Source organism: Emydura macquarii, unplaced genomic scaffold (assembly GCF_026122565.2).
Source record: "Emydura macquarii macquarii isolate MOO-44397 ecotype Brisbane River unplaced genomic scaffold, CSIRO-AGI_Emac_v2 contig_2680, whole genome shotgun sequence".
Lineage (NCBI taxonomy): Eukaryota > Metazoa > Chordata > Testudines > Chelidae > Emydura > Emydura macquarii.
This window is the reverse complement of record NW_027132817.1, coordinates 2,175,600-2,198,155: the sequence shown is the minus strand read 5'-3', so window position 1 is coordinate 2,198,155 and position 22,556 is coordinate 2,175,600. Positions and strand designations below refer to the sequence as shown.

Genomic DNA, 22,556 nt, shown 5'->3' with positions numbered 1-22,556 from the left:
TTAGAAAATAACTGAGGTGATAATTTACAGGTCAAGGTCTGAGCTGTGCTGAAACTAGACATATCTGATTCCTCGTTTTTCAATTGTATAGTTTATTATTTTCAGGGAAAAAGAGAGCGCTCCTGCTGTACATATACATTTTATTTTCCTCTATCTGCAGCCAGAGATGAGCACAATATGCAGACCATTTGCACTGTATACATTGGTTATGTTGTTATTTATTTATATGTGGCTTTATTTTCAGAGTTGCTGAGCACCCACAAATCCCACTGATGTCAATGGGAACTAGAGGTGCTCAGCTTCTTTGAAAATCAAGTCAATAATCTAAAATCTCAGACCATGTAATTAAAATTCACTCAGATCAGCATATAATTTTATGGCCGGTTGAAGTCAGTGAAGTTACTGTAGATTTACAGTGGCAAAACTAAAATCAGATCACACCAAGCTCAGAAGGATATGGTGCAGAGCCAATTTATACTAAGGGAAAGTCCAACTGGAGCATAAATGCTCTGCAGCCTGCTCTCCCGTGCTAGGCCAGCTCCAGTGATTGATGCATGAGAGGGCAGCTTTACCCACCTTTTGCAAGAGGGTAGCCATCACCTGAAAGTTATAACAAGGGTAACAACTGTGTCTTTACCTTGTGCAGGAACTACAAAAAGAGGTAGAGGCTCCAGGCATCCTCCTCCATTTTGCAGGCCTGCTCAGGACCTGTAACCTTAAATTTAGAATAAAGTTGTCTGGCGATTAGACAGTATGTTTGTCTGCAATTCATATTAGATTTCTGCTTGGATTCTATTTCTATTTTGTATTGGTTACTAAAGTCAGATCTTTCAATGTTTGAGGTGGGAAACCTTATCTTTCATTTCATGCATAGATGTATGAAATCTGTACCGATCAGTAATATGAAAGGGAGCAAACAAAGTGAGATTTGAACAGTTTAGTTGTGCTATCTATTTTTTTTAGAAACCCTCTCACTACCCATATACCTCTTTTCCTGTGGCCCAATATAAAAGATCGCAAATCTTTAATGTGACCATTTAGAGTGCCTAAATATGCTTTCTATCCATAGATGGAGCAAATTCTCCCTATTTTATTCTATTGCTTCCATGTTGTCTCCTCAATCTTTGGGGAAATTTGCTAATACTAACAGCTCACACCTAAGAAAGTACGGGCAGTTCAGCTGGGCCTCATGCTAGAGTAGGGAACATCCATGCCCACATTTAGGGATGGAAGAATTCAAGACTACATGACCTTTAAATAAAAGTACCTCTTACCCCTGCATATTGGAACAGGAAGGTCCCATGACTAAAAAGTATTTTGTTGTCAAGTAACTGCTCAGTAGTCCTTCTGTTGGTAAATGGTTTAATGATTAATTCGATTTTAAAGAGCCTAGCCCAAGTGGTCATGGTTCTTATTAAGTGCACCTCAATCCCTTTAGTGGAGCCTTGAGAACAAAAGGGCCAAAGTCTTTGCTCTGGGGAGTGATCTTTCTGGTAATATAACTAATAGAACAGAAGGAGACGTAGATTTTACTGTAGAGGAGACCTGACATTTTCTATACAAAAAGCTTGAATTTGACTTGGCCTAAACAAATATTTTGTATTAAAATGAGATGTTGCAAGAACATTTATACAGAAAAACACTGCTGTTATATATAGTACCACTTAAATTAGTTCATGTATCTGTCTCACAAATTGTTTCTCTCTTCTAATGTTACCAAAGTGCTTATTTGTAAATATTAATAAAATCAGCCATGCAGAACCTTTTGCAGTGTTATATTATTTTTAGAGCTATTGAAAACTCTTTTTTCCCTCTTTTTCCTCCCCCAGATGAACGGGACAAAGTACAAAAGAAAACCTTCACAAAATGGATAAATCAACACCTCATGAAGGTCAGTTTATATTTTCATCATGCCAGTGATGTGGAATATTACCTTGGATGAATGTCGGTTTACTAAACATTTGATTTAAGACTGCAGGAGTGTTGCTGTGGAATAAAGAACTCAAGATAGGAGGAGCCTGGGGTTTTGGGGGGTAATGGAAAAAATGAAGTATCATTGCATTTAACCTTTTTTGTGCTAGCAAATGCATTTGCACTAAGTGCTAGAGAGTCTCACGTGACAGAGTGATTTATTTGCGTGTTTTTAAATTAAAATGATTCAGTTTTCTTTGGAGAAGGAATTAAGTTAGTTAATTTGTGAGGAGGGACGTTACCTTGAACGTTATGAATCCGGACTAGTTGAGGGGCATCAGTGTGCCGTTCATGGTTATAAATGCTTTATAAGGATTAAAATATTTTTTCATCAGCTTTCTTGTGGATGGCAGTGAATTTAGCCCCAGGGACAGAGCATATCATTTTAGCAACATGTGCGGCTTTGAGTTGAATGCTGTGAGTTCACCTTCACAGCGTTGCCCTTCAGCTCTAAATTCAACCCTCTGTTTCATTGCCAGCCGTCAAGCCCAGGCATTTCTTTGGAGGAACAGATTGTGTGATTGTTTCATGTAGCTTGTTTTGCTTTTAGTGTATGGCAAAGGTTGAATTCATGTGTAAGTCACATTACATTCAAATGTATCTGCAAACTGTCAGAACTGAGGTTTAATTAGTGAATGTAAAATTGAAATACCATTGCAAAGGTTTGCTTAGATTCGCATTTTTTGAAAAATGTCACCTGAATTTTTCTATGGCTTATTTAATCATATTCTAATCTCTCTTTGCTGTGGCTGCACTGAGGGTACTGGGGGAGTATTAGATGTTGTTTGCCACAGAATTGGAAATGTGTTACAAATCTTTGCAGTAGATTCCCTTTACATTTTTTCATTGGGGTTCCTTGAGTTTTTAGAAGATGCAACTGAAACCAAACCTGCTGGTGAATCTAAAGATGTGAAACTCCGAATCTTGACAGAGTTCTGTTTTTTGTATATCCTAAAAAATTTGAGCCACATGACCTCCTGCCAGTTGAGCAGCCTGGAAACTCAGCAGAGCCCAAAGATCCATAATGAAATCTGATCAAAATCCTGTGGAACCCAATCTTTCCTTGCAAGCAGACTTTTCTTCCTTCCAAGCTGTCCGTAAGTCCTTCCTGGCAGCGTGACTCCCTCAAAAGCTGTTGTTCCATTAGCTTCTCTCCTACAGTTGTGCATTACCCCTTCTGAGTAAGGTGGGATAGAAATCATGAAGGGATAGTGAATGCTGGTCATGCCAGCAGGATCTTCCAGATGGATTTCCTCTTGTAGATATACTAGACCCCAAGGGAACATGCTATGGATAGCAACTGCTCTGTTGCTCCCTATTCACTCTGACATCTCAAATCCCCAAATGAGCATGTGTCCATGCAGAGGGACTTCTGCCAGTTAATGAGAAGGAGCAGTATACTGCAGAGTGGTGAGTGCCCCTTGTGTGATCTTTTTGTGGATTTTATTATATATGTGAATGTACAAGAAACGTGCCCCTTGTCGTAGGCTCTACGCAAATACACGTTATTAAAAAAAGAAACCAACATACATTAGTAACAGGCTGCCAACAATTGGCAGCAAAAAGGCAATCCTGAGATTAACTGCCATGCATTTGTCCATATAATTTTAGATAATTGCTGCCTTATTTCAGAGGCTACTAATCTTTTTCCACACTAGAGATGCATTTTAAAGATATGGTTTTAATTTTGTGTGGGAGGTGGGGGAAGAGAGTACATATCTGGGGTCTCCTTGAGAGTGTCCTTTAAATACAAAATTTCAGGTAATTTCTGTGTGTATTTACAGTATCTAGTAAACTAAAGTTTATCAGAAATTGTTAATTAAATACATCCTACTGTATATTTCTTTTTAAATGGGCCTTAAAGTTTAAGGCCTTCAATTTGGATTTTGTAAACATAAAATTTAAATACATGAATAGGGTTTAAGTCTAAGATACTGTGGCTAGAAATAGTGGAAATAGTTTTTCTGTCTTTAGCTGAACATTCACTTGCAGTGCTTTGAAGCCTTAAACCAGCCTGTCATAAGAGCCCTGTAAAGGAGCCCGGACTCAGTCTTGCACCCGTTGTAGTTGATGTGAGATGGGTTTGCCACTGATTTCAGTGGTGGTAGGTTGGGCCCAACTACTGTAAACAAGAGTAAAATGGACCAGTCCACTTTCATTGTCCAAGCTGAGAGAAACGCACAAAGAAATCAAATAGCGCACATGATGAAAAGGTAACTGTAGGTTTCAAACTGAGATGCCAAAAGTAACAGAGTTAAGGATTGGATTTTTAAAAAATATATGGCTAATACTGGGCTCCATTCATCCCCTGTATACATCTCTGGCCCGAAGAGTTCTGCAGCCCACTAGGAAACATTCTCCTAGTACAGAAATAATGTAAGGCTGCCATATGCAGATGTATGCTGCCCTTCTCACAGCACAGGAAAGGGTAAGTCAGAGACAGAAAAGGGAGTCTTCATAGCCCAAAGCTGACACTCCCAGAATCAGGTTATAAATCAACTTTTGCTTCCACATAATTGCTGGGCTTTGTCTTTTATGAGATGCAGCACATGCTCTGTCCCTATGAGTTTTGTTAGCAGGGACCCTTGAAGTTCATACATATTGCATTCAATTAAAGCATTTTCTTCTTTCAGTGCATTCAGGAACACACACAGCCATTACTGCCAAACAAATAGTCTGGTTTTACTATCTTTCCTATTACTGTTGTAGTTCTTTTGTGGGAGGAATAACAACTTGGAGATTTATAAACTTTATCCTTGGGAAGGTAAACTTGAAGTGATTTAGGCCCTTCTTCTGCAAAGGGATATGGATAAAAAGAACCTTAAGTCCTATTGAGAGCCTTTGCAATGTCAGTTGCCTTAGGACTTGATCTTGCAAACACTTCTGCAGGTGACTAACTGTATGCATGTGTATCACTGGCCTTCATTTTTATCTCATTTTAGTATTGCAACAATATACATAAATACAATATTTTCTGTTCCCATAGATTTTCTGTTCACATGAACTTTCTGGCATCATCTCTTTCTTAACTCTGGTGATAAATTGATCAAATTTATTAAAGTTCTCTTTTTACTCCAGTATTTCTAAAGGCAAGTGCTTGCATGAAGATATAAAAATAAAGTGTGTCATAGAACAGTCTCTTAGGACAGCACAAATCCAAGAACAGATTAAGGAAATATTCCGTAAGGAAGGAAATACAGCCAAATTTACTGGTAGAGTATGTGGATGCATCCTGAGTGAAGTCAATAGAGCTACACCTCCTTATCCATTATGTGTGAGTTGGACCCATATTTTCTAGTCTTGTTATATTAGATTCAGTACAATATATTTGCATCTTACATATACCTTCCATAATCTGTTGGCAGAAGCTAGCTATATACTTTATCTATTGCCATATCTGGCCCCTAATTCAAACTGAAAAGAGAAGATACACAGGGGCCAAGAGACGCATTTGAGTGTGACAGTGATATGTAATCCTGATTATAAGTGTGGGGACTTTCCGCATCTTTCCTTCATCTTCTCCTTTCCTCTTCTCCCTTTCTTTTTGCTGCTTCCTTTCTTCCTTCTTTTCCCTTCTCCTTTATTGCTACGCTTTCCTCCTTCTCCTTTCTCCCCAGGAGAAATTAACCTGTTCTTTCCTTCTGACGGAATGTCCTTAGGGAACTGTCACACTTTTACATCTGCTCTGTGTACATCCCAAACAGATTTAGTAGGAGTAAGTCAAAAGTGTGATCCTTCCGGTAGGAGTGCTCTGGGGGTTTGGCATTGAACTCCTGTTATCAGTCATCCAGTGGATAGCCCTGAAAATTTGGTGGGACCCTAAGAAGGGGGAGGGAAACATTTACACTGTCCCTTTAATTATATCCAGGTATATAAAATCTTGGCACTTAGGCCTGGATTCAAAGCACCGAAGCACATGCTGAACTTTAAGACTGAGGGCTTGTCCACATGGAGACTTAGTGCGTGGCAAGCCAGGATGTGAATGTACAGTGCTCTAGCCTGCCACACAGCAGCAGTGTCCACAACCGTGACTTAGTGCTTGGCGTGCTATACACCCAGGCTTGCTGTGCACCCATCTCCATGTGGACAAGTTCTGAGAGTAATCCCCTTCCTATTCAGCAGAAAACCCAGGCCTGTTGTTAAAATTAAGCATGTGATTAAGTGCGTTGCTGAGCTAGGGGCATAAGTATTACCGTGACAGACACCTTTTAGACACTTTAGAAATTCCTGAGCTACCTAATTTAGATCTAGGCTCATAAGTAAAAAAATTTTATTAATTGCAAATTAAAAGTACACTGTTCAAAACATCTACGTATATCACAGTTACTATAGTCAAAGGGATTGCCATAAAATATTTTATAACGCTGACATTCCTTTTTTTTCAGTTCAATATCAATCTGAAAAAGCTGATTAGAATACTGTTTAAAAATTGATTGTGGAGCTTTGTTTCTTAACAAAACTCACGTTGTTTGTTAGTTCAGAAGAGCATTCACTTCATTCAGTACCAGCCACAGTGTAATATTGGGATAAAGGCCTCGAGCTTTTACTGCTTGAAATATTTTTGTGGTGCAACAAGTGTTTTGATTTTTCTACAGCAATGAGTAGTATATTAAATCACATTACTACTTCTTCGAGTACTTCCTCGTGTCCATTCCACTATAGGTGTGTGCACTCTTCCGTGCACGGTTACCCGGAACTTTTTTCCCCTTAGCAGATCCCTTAGGGCCGGCTCTGGCACCCCCTGAATTCCCACGTACATGCCGTGGTATATGAGGCGCTCTCGGCCCTACGCCCCCTCAGTTCCTTCTTTCCGCCCGTGATGTATCTCAGCAAGTACTAGTCCCCTTGTTTGGACTTGTTTGATATTCTAAGTTAGTTTTAGTTAGTTAAGTAGTTGTTAAGTGTTATTAAGAATAGTTAGAGATAAGGCAAGTCCCTGTGGGGACTTAGAGCGGCCGGGCCATGCCCCAGTCGCCAGGATTCAAGCCATGTGCCTCCTGCAGGAAGGCTTTCCTGCTCAGCGACCGCCACGACTGCTGCCTTAAGTACTTGGGGGAAGCCCATAGGAAAAAGAAGTGTAAGATCTGCAGGGCTTTTAAACCGAGGACTCAAAAGGACCGAGAAATCCGGTTGAAAGCTCTTTTGATGGAGGCAGTGCTCCGCCTGGCATCCGAGCCGGCCTGCTCCACCTCAGCACCGAGCATGACCTCAGTACAGAGAGCACCGCCGGCACCGGCCTTGACTTGGCACTGTGCAACGTCGCCGGCACCAAAGAGGAAGAAGCAGCGTGTGGAGCGTGGACACTCCCCTGCGCCGTCGGTACAGGCAGGGTCAAGTGTGGAGATGCACTGGACCCAGCCCGTCGAGTCTTCTCCGGTGCCTGCATCCCCGGTCAGGGAGCATTCCCCGACTCCTGGGAATGGGAATTTGCCCCTGCTGACGCCATCGACCCTGGAGGCTTTTCAGGCGGCAAGAGCCTCGTTGGCCTTGCCTACGCCACATCAGCCCCCTCCTCTGCTGAGGGAGAAGGGGCCGGTGTCACGGGGGGAACCCGCATTGGGTCCCCCTGAATGGCGGTGGAGATCCCCGGTACGGGGAGGAAGATCTCCCGCTGGACGGTCTCCAGGGGTAGAGCAGAGCCACTCCCCCAGCAGTCGCTCCAGGTCAGCGTCGTTGAGCCGACCTGCTCTGGCACAGGACATGGAGTCTCCCTCTCGGCGCCGACATCGATCCCCAGCACTGGAGGCAGCGCATGCCAGGAGGCAGCACCGGTCGAGGTCTGCCAGGCAGCCTCAGACAGCTCCCGCTCCGAAGGGTTTGAGTATTTATTCACTCACGCCACCCCAGGAACCCTGGTAGTAGGTGCAACTAACCAGCGAGACAGACAAGGTCAGCCAGGGTCCAATCCCAAAAATAAGGACAATAAGAAGCTGGACTTGTTTGGGAGAAAAGTTTATTCCTCGGCAAGCCTGCAGTTCAGGATTGCCAGCCATCAGGCCCTCCTGGGCAGATATAATTTCAACCTGTGGGACTCCCTCAGGCGGTTCGCTGAGGCTCTGGCCCAAGACCAGGCCGCAGACTTTAGCACCATCATGGAGGAAGGAACCACAATAGCTAGGGCAGCGCTCCGGCTGTCCTGTGACGCTGCTGACTCAGTGGGCAGGGCCATAGCCTCTGCCATCTGTATGAGAAGGTGCTCGTGGCTGCAATCCTCGGGCCTATTCCAGTAGGTGCAGCAGTCTATTCAGGACCTCCCCTTTGATGGGTCGGCCCTATTCTCTGGCCAGATGGATGCAAAGTTGCACGGTCTGAAGGACTCCAGGGCCATGCTTCGCTCCCTGGGCCTTTACACTCCCCAGCTTTCCAGGTGTCAGTCACGGCCCCAGGCGCAGCAGCAGCGGCCAAGGCCTCCGCCCAGGCTTTTTGAACCCTATAGGAATAGGGGATTTAGAAGGAGAAACCAGCCCCCCAGCTTGTACTCAGCTCTCCAGCAGGGGCCCCCCAGGAGGTCAGGCAACCAGAGGAGACAATTTTGATGGTGCACCTGAGGGTGGGACCCTGACGGCTCTCCTGGATCCGCCCTACCCCTTCCTAAACAGGTTAAGGCCCTTCTATCCCAAATGGGCAAAAATCACTTTGGACCATTGGGTCCTTGGGATAGTCTTGGGGGGCTATGCCTTACAGTTTACATCTACCCTCCCCAACAAGTCTCCCCCTCCGTCCCTCTTCAGGGACCCCGCTCATGAGCAACACTTCTTGCAGGAGGTGGACACCCTCCTCAACCTGGGAGTGGTGGAAATGGTCCCTCAGGGGAGAAGGGGGAAAGGGTTCTATTCGAGGTACTTCCTCATCCCCACGGCGAAGGGGGGTCTGAGACCCATATTAGACCTCCGTCGTCTAAACAAATATGTCAAACGACTCAGGTTTCGCATTGTCTCCCTAGCCTCTATAATCCCTTCCCTTGATCCAGGAGACTGGTATGCCGCCCTCGATCTCAAGGACGCATACTTTCATGTGTCTCTTCTCCCCAGCCACAGGCGCTTTCTCCATTTCACAGTGGCTGGCTCCCATTAACAGTTTACTGCCCTACCCTTTGGCCTATCTTCGGCTCCAAGGGTGTTCACCAAGTGCATGGTGGCATTGGCTGCCCACCTGAGATGAAAGGGTGTGCAAATTTTTCCTTACCTGGATGATAGGCTGATCTGGGGCAGGTCCAGGTCCCAAGTGCAGGAGAGCGTGACTCTCACTTTCTCCACATGCAGCAGTGGAGCTCATAAACAAACAGACTAGCTCGCCTGAGGCTCAGACCGCTTCAGGCATGGTTGGGCTTGGTCACAGTTCCCCCACCAGTCTTAGCCTCCCTAAACTGGTGGCAGTCTCCCAAGGCAGTGATGAAGGGTGTTCCATTCAGGGAACTGGTCCTGTTGGTCACCCTAATTTCCAACGCATCGGATGTAGGATGGGAAGCCCACATCAGCACCAACCTAGACACTCAGGGGCTCTGGTTGTGGGAGGAGAGGCTCCTGCACATCAACGTGAAGGAGCTGAGGGCCATTCGCCTAGCATGCAAGGTGTTCCTCCGATTCCTGACAGGCAGAGTGGTGCAGGTGCTGACGGACAACACCGCAGCCATGTTTTACATAAACAGGCAGGGGGGAGTGCACTCCTCGGCCCTCTGCGAGGAAGCTATCCATCTGTGGAACTTTGCCTCTCATCTCCTGGGAGGCAGATCACCTCAGCAGGTTGTTTCTACCCCGCCATGTCTGGTCGTTGCACCCAGAGGTGGTGGCTATGATCTTCCAGAAGTGGAGCATTCCCCAACTGGACCTATTTGCATTGGCCTAGGAACACGAAGTGTCCGAGGTTCTGCTCGCTCCGGGGTCGCGAGACTGGATTGATTTCCGATGCGTTCCTCATGGACTGGATGGGGACCCTCATGTATGCGTTTCCACCATTCCACTCCTACCCAAGGTCCTGCTGAAAATGAATAGGGACAGGGTGAACATTATACTCATTGCTCAGGCTTGGCTGAAACAGCACTGGTTCAGCTTGCTGCTTGGACCTTTCGATCGCCCCACCCCTGGAGCTCCTGAGGCAGCATGACCTTCTATCCCAGGACTACGATCGCCTGTTGCACCCGGACCTGGATTCCCTGCACCTCATGGCCTGGAGGCTCTGTGGCTGACGGAGGGAGAGAGAGCCTGCTCGGTGCAGGTCCAGCAAGTCCTGCTTGGCAGCAGGAAACCTTCCAAACAGGTCGTTTATCGGGCTAAGTGGAGGCGGTTTACCTGTTGGGCGCAGTCCCGGGGTATTCTGCCCAGGCTCTTGCCTATACAGGTGATCCTGGAGTACCTACTCCAGCTAAAGCTCCAGGGTCTGGCGCTGGCCTTGTTGAAGGTCACCTGGCGGCCATTTCGGCCTTCCATCAGCCACTAGAGGGGAGATCGCTGTTCTCCCATCCCATGTCGGTCAGGTTCCTCAAGGGGGTGGAGAGGCTTTATCCACAGGTCCGTGACCTGGTGCCTCCTTGGGATCTCAACCTTGTCCTCTCAAGACAAAGCCCCCCTTCAAACCCATAGCTTCATGTCCTCTGCTTCTGCTTTCATGGAAGATAGCCTTCCTGGTGGCCATTACCTCAGCCAGGAGGATCTTCAAGATTAGGGCCTTGACCTCGGAGCCCCCTTATACAGTATTCTATAAGGACAATGTTCAGCTGAGGCCACATCTGGCCTTCCTGCCCAAGGTGGTTTCCCAATTTCATTGTAACCAAGATATTTTTCTCCCCATGTTTTTTCCCAAAGCACACGATTCGGAGGAGGAGAGGAGATGGCATTCGCTGGGCATGAGACGAGCCCTGGCCTTCTACATCGAGTGTACAAAGCTGTTCTGGAAATGGACACAGCTTTTTGTTGCAGTGGCTGACCGGATGAAAGGCTCACCTGTCTCCACCCACCACATCTCCTTGTGAATTACATCATGCATCAGGTTCTGCTACGAACAGGCGAAGGTGCTGCTACCGGGAACCATCACAGCACACTCAACCAGAGTTCAAGCCTCATCTACAGCCTTCCTGGAGAGAGTGCCCCAGCAGGACATCTGCAAAGCCGCCACCTGGTCATCGGTGCATACCTTCAGGTCCCACTACGCCATCATCCAGCAGGCGAGAGAGGATACGGGATTCGGCAGAGCGCTGCTGAGGGGAGCTCACCGGTAACTCCTACCCACCTCCAAAGATATTGCTTGTTAGTCACCTATAATGGAATGGACCTGAGCAATCACTCGAAGAAGAAAACAAAGTTACTTACCAGTGACTGATGTTCTTTGAGATGTGTTGCTCATGTCCATTCCACAACCCACCCCCGTCCCCACTGCCGGAGTTGGCAGAAAGAAGGGACTGAGCGGGTGTAGGGCTGGCAGTGCCTTATATTCCACATCATGTGCGTGGGGCTCCAGGGGGCGCCGGAGCCGGCCCTGCAGGATCTGCTAAGGGGAAAAAAGTTCTGGGTAACCGTGCACAGAGCATGCACACTGATAGTGGAATGGACATGAGCAACACATCTTGAGGAACATCAGTTACTGGTAAATAACCTTGTTTTTTCTGTAGTGAATAGTCAACAGCTGACACACCAGAGTGGATTGGATAAATTTGTGGGACAAAGGTTTCCTTCTCAGATATCTGTTAAAATGGTCCTAAGCACTTGGGGTGAGAGTCAGTTCCCTTTGGAGCCAAAGACTGTTTCCTGACTTCAGTCAGAATTGGTTCTGAGGCCCCTGATGCCTAAGTAGACAGGGAAAAATTAAAAAAAAAAAAAAAAAAAAGAGGGTCATACCACAGGGTTGAAATGAGAAGGATGAGGAAAGAAAAAATGAGTAGTAGGGGATCAGAGTAGTATTATAGGAAGGAGTAAGAGTGAGAGAATAAGGCCACTTTGCCTCCCCCCCTTCTGTAGCTCCTTTCTGAAACACATATTTTAAAAAAAGATTTTTTTGCAACAACACATTCCTGCCCCCAAAGCATAAATTTGATATTTTTAAATAAGGTGGTCTAGGGTTTCAGAAATAATGACAGAAATATTGAAAAATAGGGTTTTAGTGCAAGATAGCAAAAGGCAATTAGATGAATATTTTTAGAGTTCCGTACTGTCAAAACAAACACAAACATACAGCACTTGAACTCCAAAATATCCCCTCCAAAAAATGAAAAATGAAACACATTTCAGTCTTACCATTTCTACTTGGTGAAGGGGTTGTAGAGAAACTCTTTATAATCGTTGAAGAAGCAGGGTGGCACCCGTACATCAGCAGCTGTCTACCACATGGCTGGAACACCATGTCCTCCACTATTGCTGCCATCAGGATCCTGGACTTACTGGCTATATCCCTGCACAGATTTGATAGAAATTGTCCAAGAAATCACTATTTTAGGTCTCAGTGACAGTCAGGTGTACCTGTTGCACAATACACTTACAAAACTTGTTCTGTGATTGTTTTTCATATTTATTAAAATTCTACAATTGTACAAAATGCCATAACAGTAATATACCAGAACAAAGACAGTGCTTTGTTGATTGTTGTTGTGCTTTGTAATACTGCAAAGATTGAACATATAATAGAAACCTGACTGTCGGGTTCCTGTTAATATCCCTAATATAGCACATGGATTGCATGAGGCCACTGGGATCAATAACTTCATGAAATGTGTAGGTGGACATTTAGCTTGACAGGGACCATTCCAATACAGTGTAAACATTTCCTTGCTGAAAGTTTGCACTGCAAGTACACTGCAGCTTATCAAAATGGATAACATTGGTCAGCAGTATTTTCTTTTCAGTATGCAGTTAGCTTCATTTTGAAAATTCCAGATAAACACAAAAACAACGAGAGTCCTGTAGCACTTTAAAGAGTAACAAATTTAATTTCTGCAGGCATAAGCTTTTGTGGGCTGTAACCCACTTCATCAGGGTTACAGCCCACGAAAGGTTATGCCTACGGAAATTTAATTTGTTAGTCTTTAAAGTGCTACAGGACTCTTGTTGTTTTTGCTGTGTACAGACTAATATAGCTACTGCTCTGGAACAAATAAACACAGACGTGTTAAACACACATTTTGGCTTTAGAAATATTTATATTGTACTTATTTTAATGGGTGGGGTTTTCCAAAGCACTCGTTGTTGGCCTAACACTGAGGACCACGTTTTAAAAGCCCCCATCCTATAGCTCTTCATTTTCAAAACACGTTTTATAAATTCAAGTTTGAATTTTGTGTATATGAGGGAAAAAACTGAGAAGAAGGACTTCTGGCAAAGGACCAGCAAGCTGCCCTAACTGAGCAGATAAGGATTCTTCTCAGCTGGTGTGGCAGGGATGTGGGGTGTGTGGCCTGAGCGTGTTGTGTTCTGGTAACCCCTGTCAGCATAACGGCCCCTGGAGAGCTGTTACAAATTTGCATAATTCATAGCACTCCTGGGGCTGCTCTAAACTATGCTGGGGATGAGGCCAGTTGAAAACCTATCCAAGGAACAGAGAGCCCACATACAGCTCTTTGTGCCTATTCTCTTCGGCTTTGCTCACCACTTATTTATGGGGCATAGCTGAGAATTCAGCCTTTTGTTTTGTCCTTTCCTATGTTTCAATAGTTAAGCACGACCTACTGGCTTCTCAGCAGAGGAAGAAAAGTTTTAGTTTCTCTGCATTAACCTATCTATTATGTGGTTAGTCTTCACTTCAAAGCTCTTGTCCGGCTGGAATTTTTCCTTTGAGTCCCATCTTCTCTCAAAAGAATGTAAGAATAAATTCCTGAGCAAATTTGTAATCAGCTGTTATTGGTTTAAAGCATATTTGCCTTGCTCTTTCTTGCTTTTCTCTGTGAATTTGCATGCTGGTCTCAGGGTCCATCACCACATTGTGTATCCTGATTATTTGATATGCTGTCACTCGGAAGTAAAATCCATAGCATCTCCATTTTGCTTCACAGAATGCACTTCTGTTTGAGAAGCAGATCAACATCAATCTCAGGACTTTATTGCAGGTTGATGGATTGTTAGAATTTTAGAGAATGTTTAGAATGATGACTGGTTAATTGTGAGGCATTCCTACAGAATGCCAGGAGCTGATTCAGAGTATGAGATTATACAGAATTGTAGAGGCCTGCAAATTATAACACACATCAGTAAAATCTGCCTGCACACTAAATAAATAAAAATTATACAGAAAGTCTGAGGTTAATTTGATCACTTTTAATATATGCAAACTCCATTAGGAATTGGGATTAAGATGGAGTCACTGAAAGAAAGATGCTAGCTAGCCTTACAACATATGTTAAATAAATGTATATTTCTACAGAGTGCAACACTTTTGCTCCGTTTGAGTGTATCTTCTGACAATGGTTATTATTTTCTTTCATCACTAATTTTATGTAGGTGCTCAGTTGCTTTAATAGAAATGAATAAATGTAAATTAGATGCACAAACATATCATGTGATTGAGTAAAGTCTGATGGGAGCAGAACCTTCAGCACAAATAATATTTTTACCTAATTGTTGGCTGTGTGCTTAGCTGCAGTGTGGAAGGTTCCTAGGTAACAGTTAGCCTGGAATCTTTGCTATGTCATGTCAGTTTTTTTGCCCATATAATTGCCCATTACATGGATATGTGATTATAGAATCATGTCAGTAACTTCCTTATAACCTAAGGTACTCCTTTTTAACTCTAGTTAGTGTAAAAAATAAAATACTTAGCCAAGTGAAGAAGTACAGCTGTACTTTTGAAAAGGAGTGTAAATTCTCCCTCACTAACAATACCTAAAGACTTATACAGAAGCCTGGAAAGAGTTCCGCATCCCACCTAATACTGACACCAAGGGCTAAATGAAGCTTCCTGGCTGTATATGAAAGAAGAATTTAGCTTTTAGTGTTCATTCAATGGGTTACTTGTTTGTCCATACTTCCTTTTTCCATTCTGTGGCCTCAGCTAATCAACCTACATTTGATTTTGACAAGTATCAACGTTCTCGGTCAGTGTCTGCAGGCCAGTGAGGTCATATTATCCACATATAGTGAGAAATTTGGAAAGTTACATTATGTTATAAGCAAGAATGTTTGTTTCAGTAGGTATAATAATTGGACTCCTAGTGAGAGTTAAATTAACCATTATGATATATAAGTTAATTGTTTCTTATTTTCTCAGCACTAATACACTTATCTATAGTAGGCTAATATATTAATTTATTAATTCATTCTCTTTTTGTGGGTTTATTATTTGCAATTATGACTTGCTTAGCATGGAAATTAATTAAAATTTAATTATTTATCTCCTTCCGGTTTGAACAGATAAGATATAATTGTACCATCTGCAATTAAGTGTTGTTTTTTTAATTAATTGTTAAATTATTCATTGAATTACATACTTTGTTATTGATCCACTTCTGATCTATGCAAATTTAACTACTCATTTATTTATTAGTTTAGAAATATACTGTCTTGATCCTGCTCCCACTGGAGCTAATGTAAACTGTGCCATTGGTGCCAATGGGAGTAGCATAGGTTGCTATATTAGTACACTATAAAAAGTAACATCAAACATCTAACATTTACCATATCACAGTATTTTACTCCACAGCTATATTTCCTATACTTAAAGGGCCCATTTCTGCTCTCAGTAACACTAAGTGAGTGTGACTGTAGAAGTGAGCATAAGGAAAGAATGGAGCCTAGAATTAAACCCATTTATAACCCAAGGAGAAGCAAATGTTGACTTTTTAAAGGTACCCACTGTGATTTGAGTATCTAATCACTTAGGTAAATGTATAGCTTCATTATGGGTTTAAAGAATAAGAATCTCAATTTAAAGAAAGACAAATAATATTGGAAGCCTGGCTTCTAATTTCTAGCTAATTTCTCAAGCAAAACTACTATTGAAGTCAAGTGCTTTAACCAGAGTAAAGATTTACCTGTTGACCTCATATTTTACCAGCATAGACCTCAACAAGGTGATATGATTTGGCTTGCATGTTGTTCAGCTTTTCAAAAATGAGATATGGTTACAGTACTCAGTCATTTTCTAATTTCACAGTTGCTTTCTCATGCTTTGTGAGTAAAGCTATTGTGGTGTACATTCCAAGAGGGCAGGGTTCTGCATATCTTACATACACACACACACCTCTTGTTGAAGTGAAGGGAAGTTTTGGGTATGCAAGGAATGCAGAATCAGGCCCTATATATAGGAAATACTGTATTCGAGTCAGTGTGTTATTTGCTTACTTCTTAAAGGTGTCCAGTCTAGACATGTAATAATATTTGCCTTACATCCTTTAAAGTTCTCATAACTTTTAGCTTTTGATAGGAGTCCATTAACATTCCAGTTAGTAATTTAAACAATTTATTCTTGATTAGTTACACTATTACAGCTCCATCCAGCAGTCCTCTGGCAATAGTTTTCAAGCATTGAATTCTCATAGTTCATCTCTTCAAAGATATTTTGTAAGACTTATATTTGTGATTTTGTTACTCTAGTTAAGTCTTCCTCTTTATTGATTTTCAGTCCCACAGTTTCTCTTGTAGTGTTCTGTAGTACCACAACAACAGGCTGGGCTGTAATGTGAAACTTGCTAATGTTTGGTTGACATTCTTTATTAATCTATTTATATGTCCCTTTCTTTCTGCCCTTGTGACTAACACACATTTTATAAGGGGCAAAATAAATGTTACAGTTTTATTTACAGTTTTAATGTTTATTAAATGTTTGTTTATTTAATGTTTATTAAAATAAAATAAATGTTACAGTTTTATCTTCAAATCTGATGGCATCCCACAGTTCAGTTATCTTTTTTATCAGTATGCTGCAGGTATACATTAAATGAGCAAGTGAAAAGGTGATTGTGAAGCAAATACTGACAATTTTAAAATCTAAATATAAAATTAAATGGGGGATTTTAGCAGGAGATTTATAAACAAATCTGCAGCTGCATATCTGAAAAAGGGATTATGAGGTGGGAAACGAGTAAAGGGGGTGCACCTGCCAGGAAGAAAATGGTGCACTGTGTAAGAATTAGTGATGTGAGTTGGGAGCACTGGTAAGTTTGCACTAAGTCACCAAGCGCACATGCCCTGGCATACTCCCTCCACTCCTCATGTTCAGTCAGAACTGTCTGTAGATTTAGGTGCTGTTTTGGTAAAGTCTTCTGGTACCAGAGCTAGTGGGATGCTTCTGTCTATAACCTAAATTAATATCGTAAAACTTTCATCTATGGATTTGTATCTGTTGCATTTATGTATTTCAGTTAATAAAAAAATACAGAATGAAACATACTATATGGGGATCACACTTCTGATAGCATTATTATCCTTTACAGGTACTGGGGCAGGGAATGTGTCTTACTCTGTATTTGGAAACTGCCTTGCACAGGATAAGGAAACGATTGCTAACTGATTCAATTTCTTTCACGCATGATGAGGGGAGAGAAAAAGTATTTTTAAATATAGGAAAATGTGATTGTGATCTTACCAGAATTGGGAGTGGGATTCAGAGGCAGGTGTAGTAATTGAAACTTTTAACTGATTTTTAAACAGATTAGTTTTCAAATTGATTGTGTTCTTTTAAGTTGACTATAGAGAAATATCTAACACAATATTACATGATTTTATCTAAGCAATGGATAGTGATTGCCAAGAGAGTTGGTGTAGATTTTCTGAGCAAAAGTCCTTGTTAACTAATTTGAATTCCTAGAATTTATTATTGTTGTTGTTATGCTATATTTAAAAAAGGCTTTGATAATTTACAACATCAGAGCCTATGTGCTAAGGTAAAGAGTTGCAGAAAAAGGATGAAAGAAATTGTTGTGTAAAACCTAAAAACAAATCACTTATAATTGCAGCTTGTCCAGCAAGTAAAGGATGACAAATGGGGTATTTCAGTAAAGCAGAACCTCAGAGATATGAACCCCTCGGGAATGGAGGTTGTTCATAACTTTGAACAAAACGTTATGGTTTTTCTTTCAAAAGTTTTCTACTGACCATTGACTTAATACAGCTTTGAAACTTAACTATGCAGAAGAGAAACACTGCTTTTAAACATTTTAATTAAAATGAAACAAGCACAGAAACAGTTTCCTCGCCTTATCAAATCTTTTTTAAAAAGTTTTCCTTAATTTTTTTTAGTAGTTAGTGTTGAACATAGTATTGTACTTTTTTTTCTCTTTTTTTTTTTTTCTCTACTGCCTGAATTGCACACTCTGGTTCCAAATGAGGTGTGTGTGTTAACTGGTCAGTTCATAACTCTGGTGTTCGTACTCTGAGGTTCTACTGTCATTGGTTCTGGGAACATTATGATTGTTTTAAATTATTTGATTGACAGTAATTAGCTAATGCAAAAGGTAGTGGCCACGTACATAATGGTTCTGTGTAGCCTGGCCATAGTTCCCAGGATTATCAGGTGTTGATTTTGACCTATTAACCTCTGTGTAGTTTGAATTCTGGTTATGTTAGAGGCCACCTCTCCCCTTAGGTACCAAGGCAGTTGAGCTGATATCAGCTGAGCAGCTCAATCTAACAGCTTGCAGACTTTAAATTAATGGGATTTGAGAAAAAAATTTCAATTACTAGACTTTGACTTTGGAACTCACTGTTGCGACTGGTTTGGCAGAAACCGAGTTTATTGATCTGTCAAGCTCTCTGCTTATAAAGGTTTGAGATGTGTGAATTGAATGGATCTGAGGCTCTTTTGTTCTGTGGGTGAGCTAGAGAATTGAAATAGCTCTCTTTCTGTCATGGAGCCAATTGGTAAAGCTTTTGTTTTGTTTAACTATTACATTTCAGACATCATACTTGTACTAAGGCCCTAATCCAGCGTGGTACTTATACCCGATCGTATATAAATTCCATTGCTTAATGTGATGCACATATACTTAAGTATTTGCTGATTTGGGGCCTATGAGAATGGCTGATCGCATTTCATAAATATAAATGTAAGAACGAATTTGTTAACAGCACCAATGTTGGAAATAGAGCAAGATAATATTTACCTTAAAGCACAAAGATTTGTATGTTTTCTATGACAGGACTTTGTAAGAGATATTTAGAGTAATGGAGAAAATGCAAAATAGTAAGACTGGGGGCAACAATCCTAACTAGAAAGGACAAAAGACCTGGAAGCGATGTAGAGGTTATAGTAAAAATGAAAAATGTTAAGCTATCCATACAAGAATATTGTGGTGGATTGACAAAGGGGTAGAATGTAAATCCAGTGTTGCTGATGTACAAAGCAGGTAGGTGAGTGTAATGTGGGGCAACCAGCATCGTTCCTGGCTTAGAGACATTGTTATGAAGAAAGGTTCAAGAGTTTGAATTTGCTGTCATTGTAGAAGACAATACTTTAAAGGTACTTAGTAAAAGCATTTGAAATTATGGAGGAACTTTGTGAAGTGGAATGAGATTAACTGTTCATGCTTTTGAGGAGTTCAACAAGGACAGAGTCACATAGCTAGGAAATTACTCTGAAATATGGAATTAAGTCAGAATGATTTTCACTCTGTATTTTAAACACTCACTAGGGAAAAGGTTACCAACTAAGTCTAGAAAGACAAATAGTGCAAGTGAGTTTAAAGAGACACTGTCAAGGCCACTAGGTCTAAAATTGGACTCAAGTTTAGCTTGCCAGCATGTAGGCATACAGAAAAAAGGTGAGCACACGTGTATCCTTCATGCTGTCTGTCTCCTTTGCCCTACCTGTCTACCCCATTCTTGTGAACAGATTGGAGAGCAGGATTTGTGTATATTTCAATGCCTTTACTGTATGTAAGAGGAGCACAGGCAAAGAGTGGAGAAACAGCGCCATCTATACCAATGTGCTTGTATTACATGCACTTATTCACTTGCAATGGTGGAGAAATCCAATGCCCTAGGTTTGCTATTCCAGGAGTGTACCTAGCAGTTTAATTGTGCTGCAGCCTTTTTTATTTTTGAGGGACAGAAAGATTTATTTTAGGAATGAGTATAAACAAAATGTAATTTTAAAAATAATATAAATGTGGAGCCAGTCAGTCCTGAGAGTATCCCTGTAAGAGAAATGTTGATGGTAGAAAAAGGGGGTTCTCTTTTGCTCAACTTCAGTGTGGTAATGGAAAATGCCAAGATCCTTACATGTTCTAAAATTGTATTGGCATGTAAAATATCTGGTTGGAACAGGGTATCGTATATTGAACTGCACTTAGGTTCGTCACGAGAAAAGTCTGGGAAAGCTATATAGTACATAGGCAGTAATCAAACAGTTCAAGAGAGAGAGCAGCCTTGTCTCACAGACTAGTCATGTGGGAGAATTTTGGCAAGTGTGATTATTCCCACAATTACATGCTGAATTTAAAGCTAGGATTCTGTTACAGCCTGCTAACAGCCTTTTGAAAAAATAACATAAATCATGCCTTATGTCCTGGCATGATAAACCTTGTTTGTATAAAAGATCAAGGAGATTACTTGGGGCAGAATCTTCCTTTTCTAAATCCATGTAAAATAGATTTATCTGTAGTCTTGTAACTAAGGTTTCTAATGGTCCTTGGTAGTCAATGTTTAAGAAATATGACTCTCTGCAGTAGCCTCATTCAGTTCTTTGGCTTCTAGTCCAGTATTTAAATTACTTGGTTCCACTTTTAAAAAAAATTCCTTTGAACTTAGGGAATTGAATTTTCATAGAGGATTGCCACAGCCAATTTCATAGCATTACCAATGTATGACCTTGTCTCCTTTAAAATATAAAATAAATTATTTTTCATCTGGAGAGAGAGTTTGGTTTGAGTTTTTACTGGGTTTCCTCCCTGATCCTGAAATCATTCAGGATACTAAGTTTATTGATAGTGTCAAATTGAATGATTTAACTTTCTCTCACATAAATATATCAGAGGAAATGTTCTTTATTTGTCTGTTATGCTGTTTGGCATCTTTGGCTTTTTGACTGCACTCTGTTGCTTGGGGCATCATAAGAAGGGACACACACATTTTTATTTGTTTCTTTTTGTCTCTTTCTTGTTAGTGATTAACAGTAATAATACATTTTGTGTTTAGTTATTCTTTGGTTGGAATAAGTTTAAGGGCATATACTTTCCAGGAAGTTGTGGAATGAAGAAATCCCAGCATGTCAGGAGCTTTCTGCAATGACCACACAAGTTTCTCATCAGAGAGACTTGACTGTTGGTGACATTTTAAATTGAATGGTGTAATTATAGTAGCTTTTGTAAGCGTCCACGTGACCCTTATCTCAGAGAAGGCCATTGACTGTAGTTGAACAGTGGACAGCTTCAGTATGTTGCCTCTAACTACACTAAAAAGCTGTTCCGAGTACTGTACAAAGGGCCCGATCTGAAGCCCATTGAAGAGAATGGGAGTCTTTTAATTGATTTAAATTTACTTGGGATTAGATTTTTAAAAATTAACTTTAAATTTATTGTAAATCTAACAGTGGTCTGATCCAGCTGAAGTCATTGAATCCAAAAATCAGTGGCAGTTAGGTGTTCACATTTTTTTTCAACCCCACTACCTTATTGTTCTAACTACTTGAGTTCTAATCTGATTTGCCTTTGGCAAAGTGGGAAAACATTTTGAAACCATATTGCGCCTGTAGTTAACTTTGCTTTCACATCTGTAGGTAGGAGGGCTTGAAAAGAATTCCTGGGTCATGTAGTTTTAAAAACCGCTAGTGATAGCACCTTCACTACTTTTTAGCCAGATAGCTCTACCTCACAATTCAGGTTCTTTCAATAAATGTGTTCTTATATTAAATATACATATTTATTTTTAGTTTCAATTCACTGTTTTCTCCCTTAACCTTCAATATTTTCTAATAAAGGTTCAAAAAACTACCCTGTAGTGCTACAGAGATTTTAGACCACAAAGAGTACTTTCAAAAAGTACTTTCAAAAATAAATATTATTATTTCATCATCCTAAACTATAGATAATATCTCTTCTTCGTTAATATTATTACTGCTCAGATATTTGTACAGTGCTCAGATTCCTGTCTGTCACATTTACTTCAAACTCTGCCTTACCCAAAACTCTCCTCTCATCTCATATCCTTTAATTCATTTATCATTTTTTGTAGACCTTCACTGTAGTTTCTCCAATTTTGTGCACCACTTTTATAATGAGGTGCCCCAAACTCTTTCTGCATATCTTTTGTCTCTTATACCGTTATGATACATTTTACTTTTCTAAATGTTTGTGTGTAGATTTATTCCTCCTTCTCAGAAATGCATCAGACTAATTTTATGATGGGAGTTGGGGAATACACTCTGTGTATGTGTATGTTTTATATCATTCTAAATATATTTTGTTTCTCTTCCACTCAGCATGTCATCTTCCATGACATCTATGTTTTCTAAACTTTGTTGATAATCCTTCAAAAGGTGACAAATCTTAAATGTTTATTTTTCTAATGGTTTATTCTGGGCTGCCAAATTAAAATAAATTCTGTTCATCATGTCATCTCTTCACAATGGCTTTACTGTTCTTGTTTTCTTTCTTGGTCACTTGGTAAGACTGGGGTAAAACTTTAAAAAAGCACTTAAATGATGTAGGAGCCCAAGTCTTACTTTCCAAAGTG

The 22,556-nt window shown here is 41.1% G+C and overlaps 1 protein-coding gene across 3 annotated transcripts in view; it reads left to right on the top strand.

The window, feature by feature from the left end:
• The window catches only part of DST (dystonin), a 453,158-nt gene that overhangs the window by 156,356 nt on the left and 274,246 nt on the right, over positions 1 to 22,556 (top strand). For all 3 annotated transcript variants that reach the window (XM_067565502.1, XM_067565501.1, XM_067565500.1), the window contains exon 5: positions 1,830 to 1,891. In XM_067565502.1, the coding sequence (XP_067421603.1) occupies positions 1,830 to 1,891 (62 nt within the window). The remainder of the gene's footprint in view (positions 1 to 1,829; positions 1,892 to 22,556) is intronic.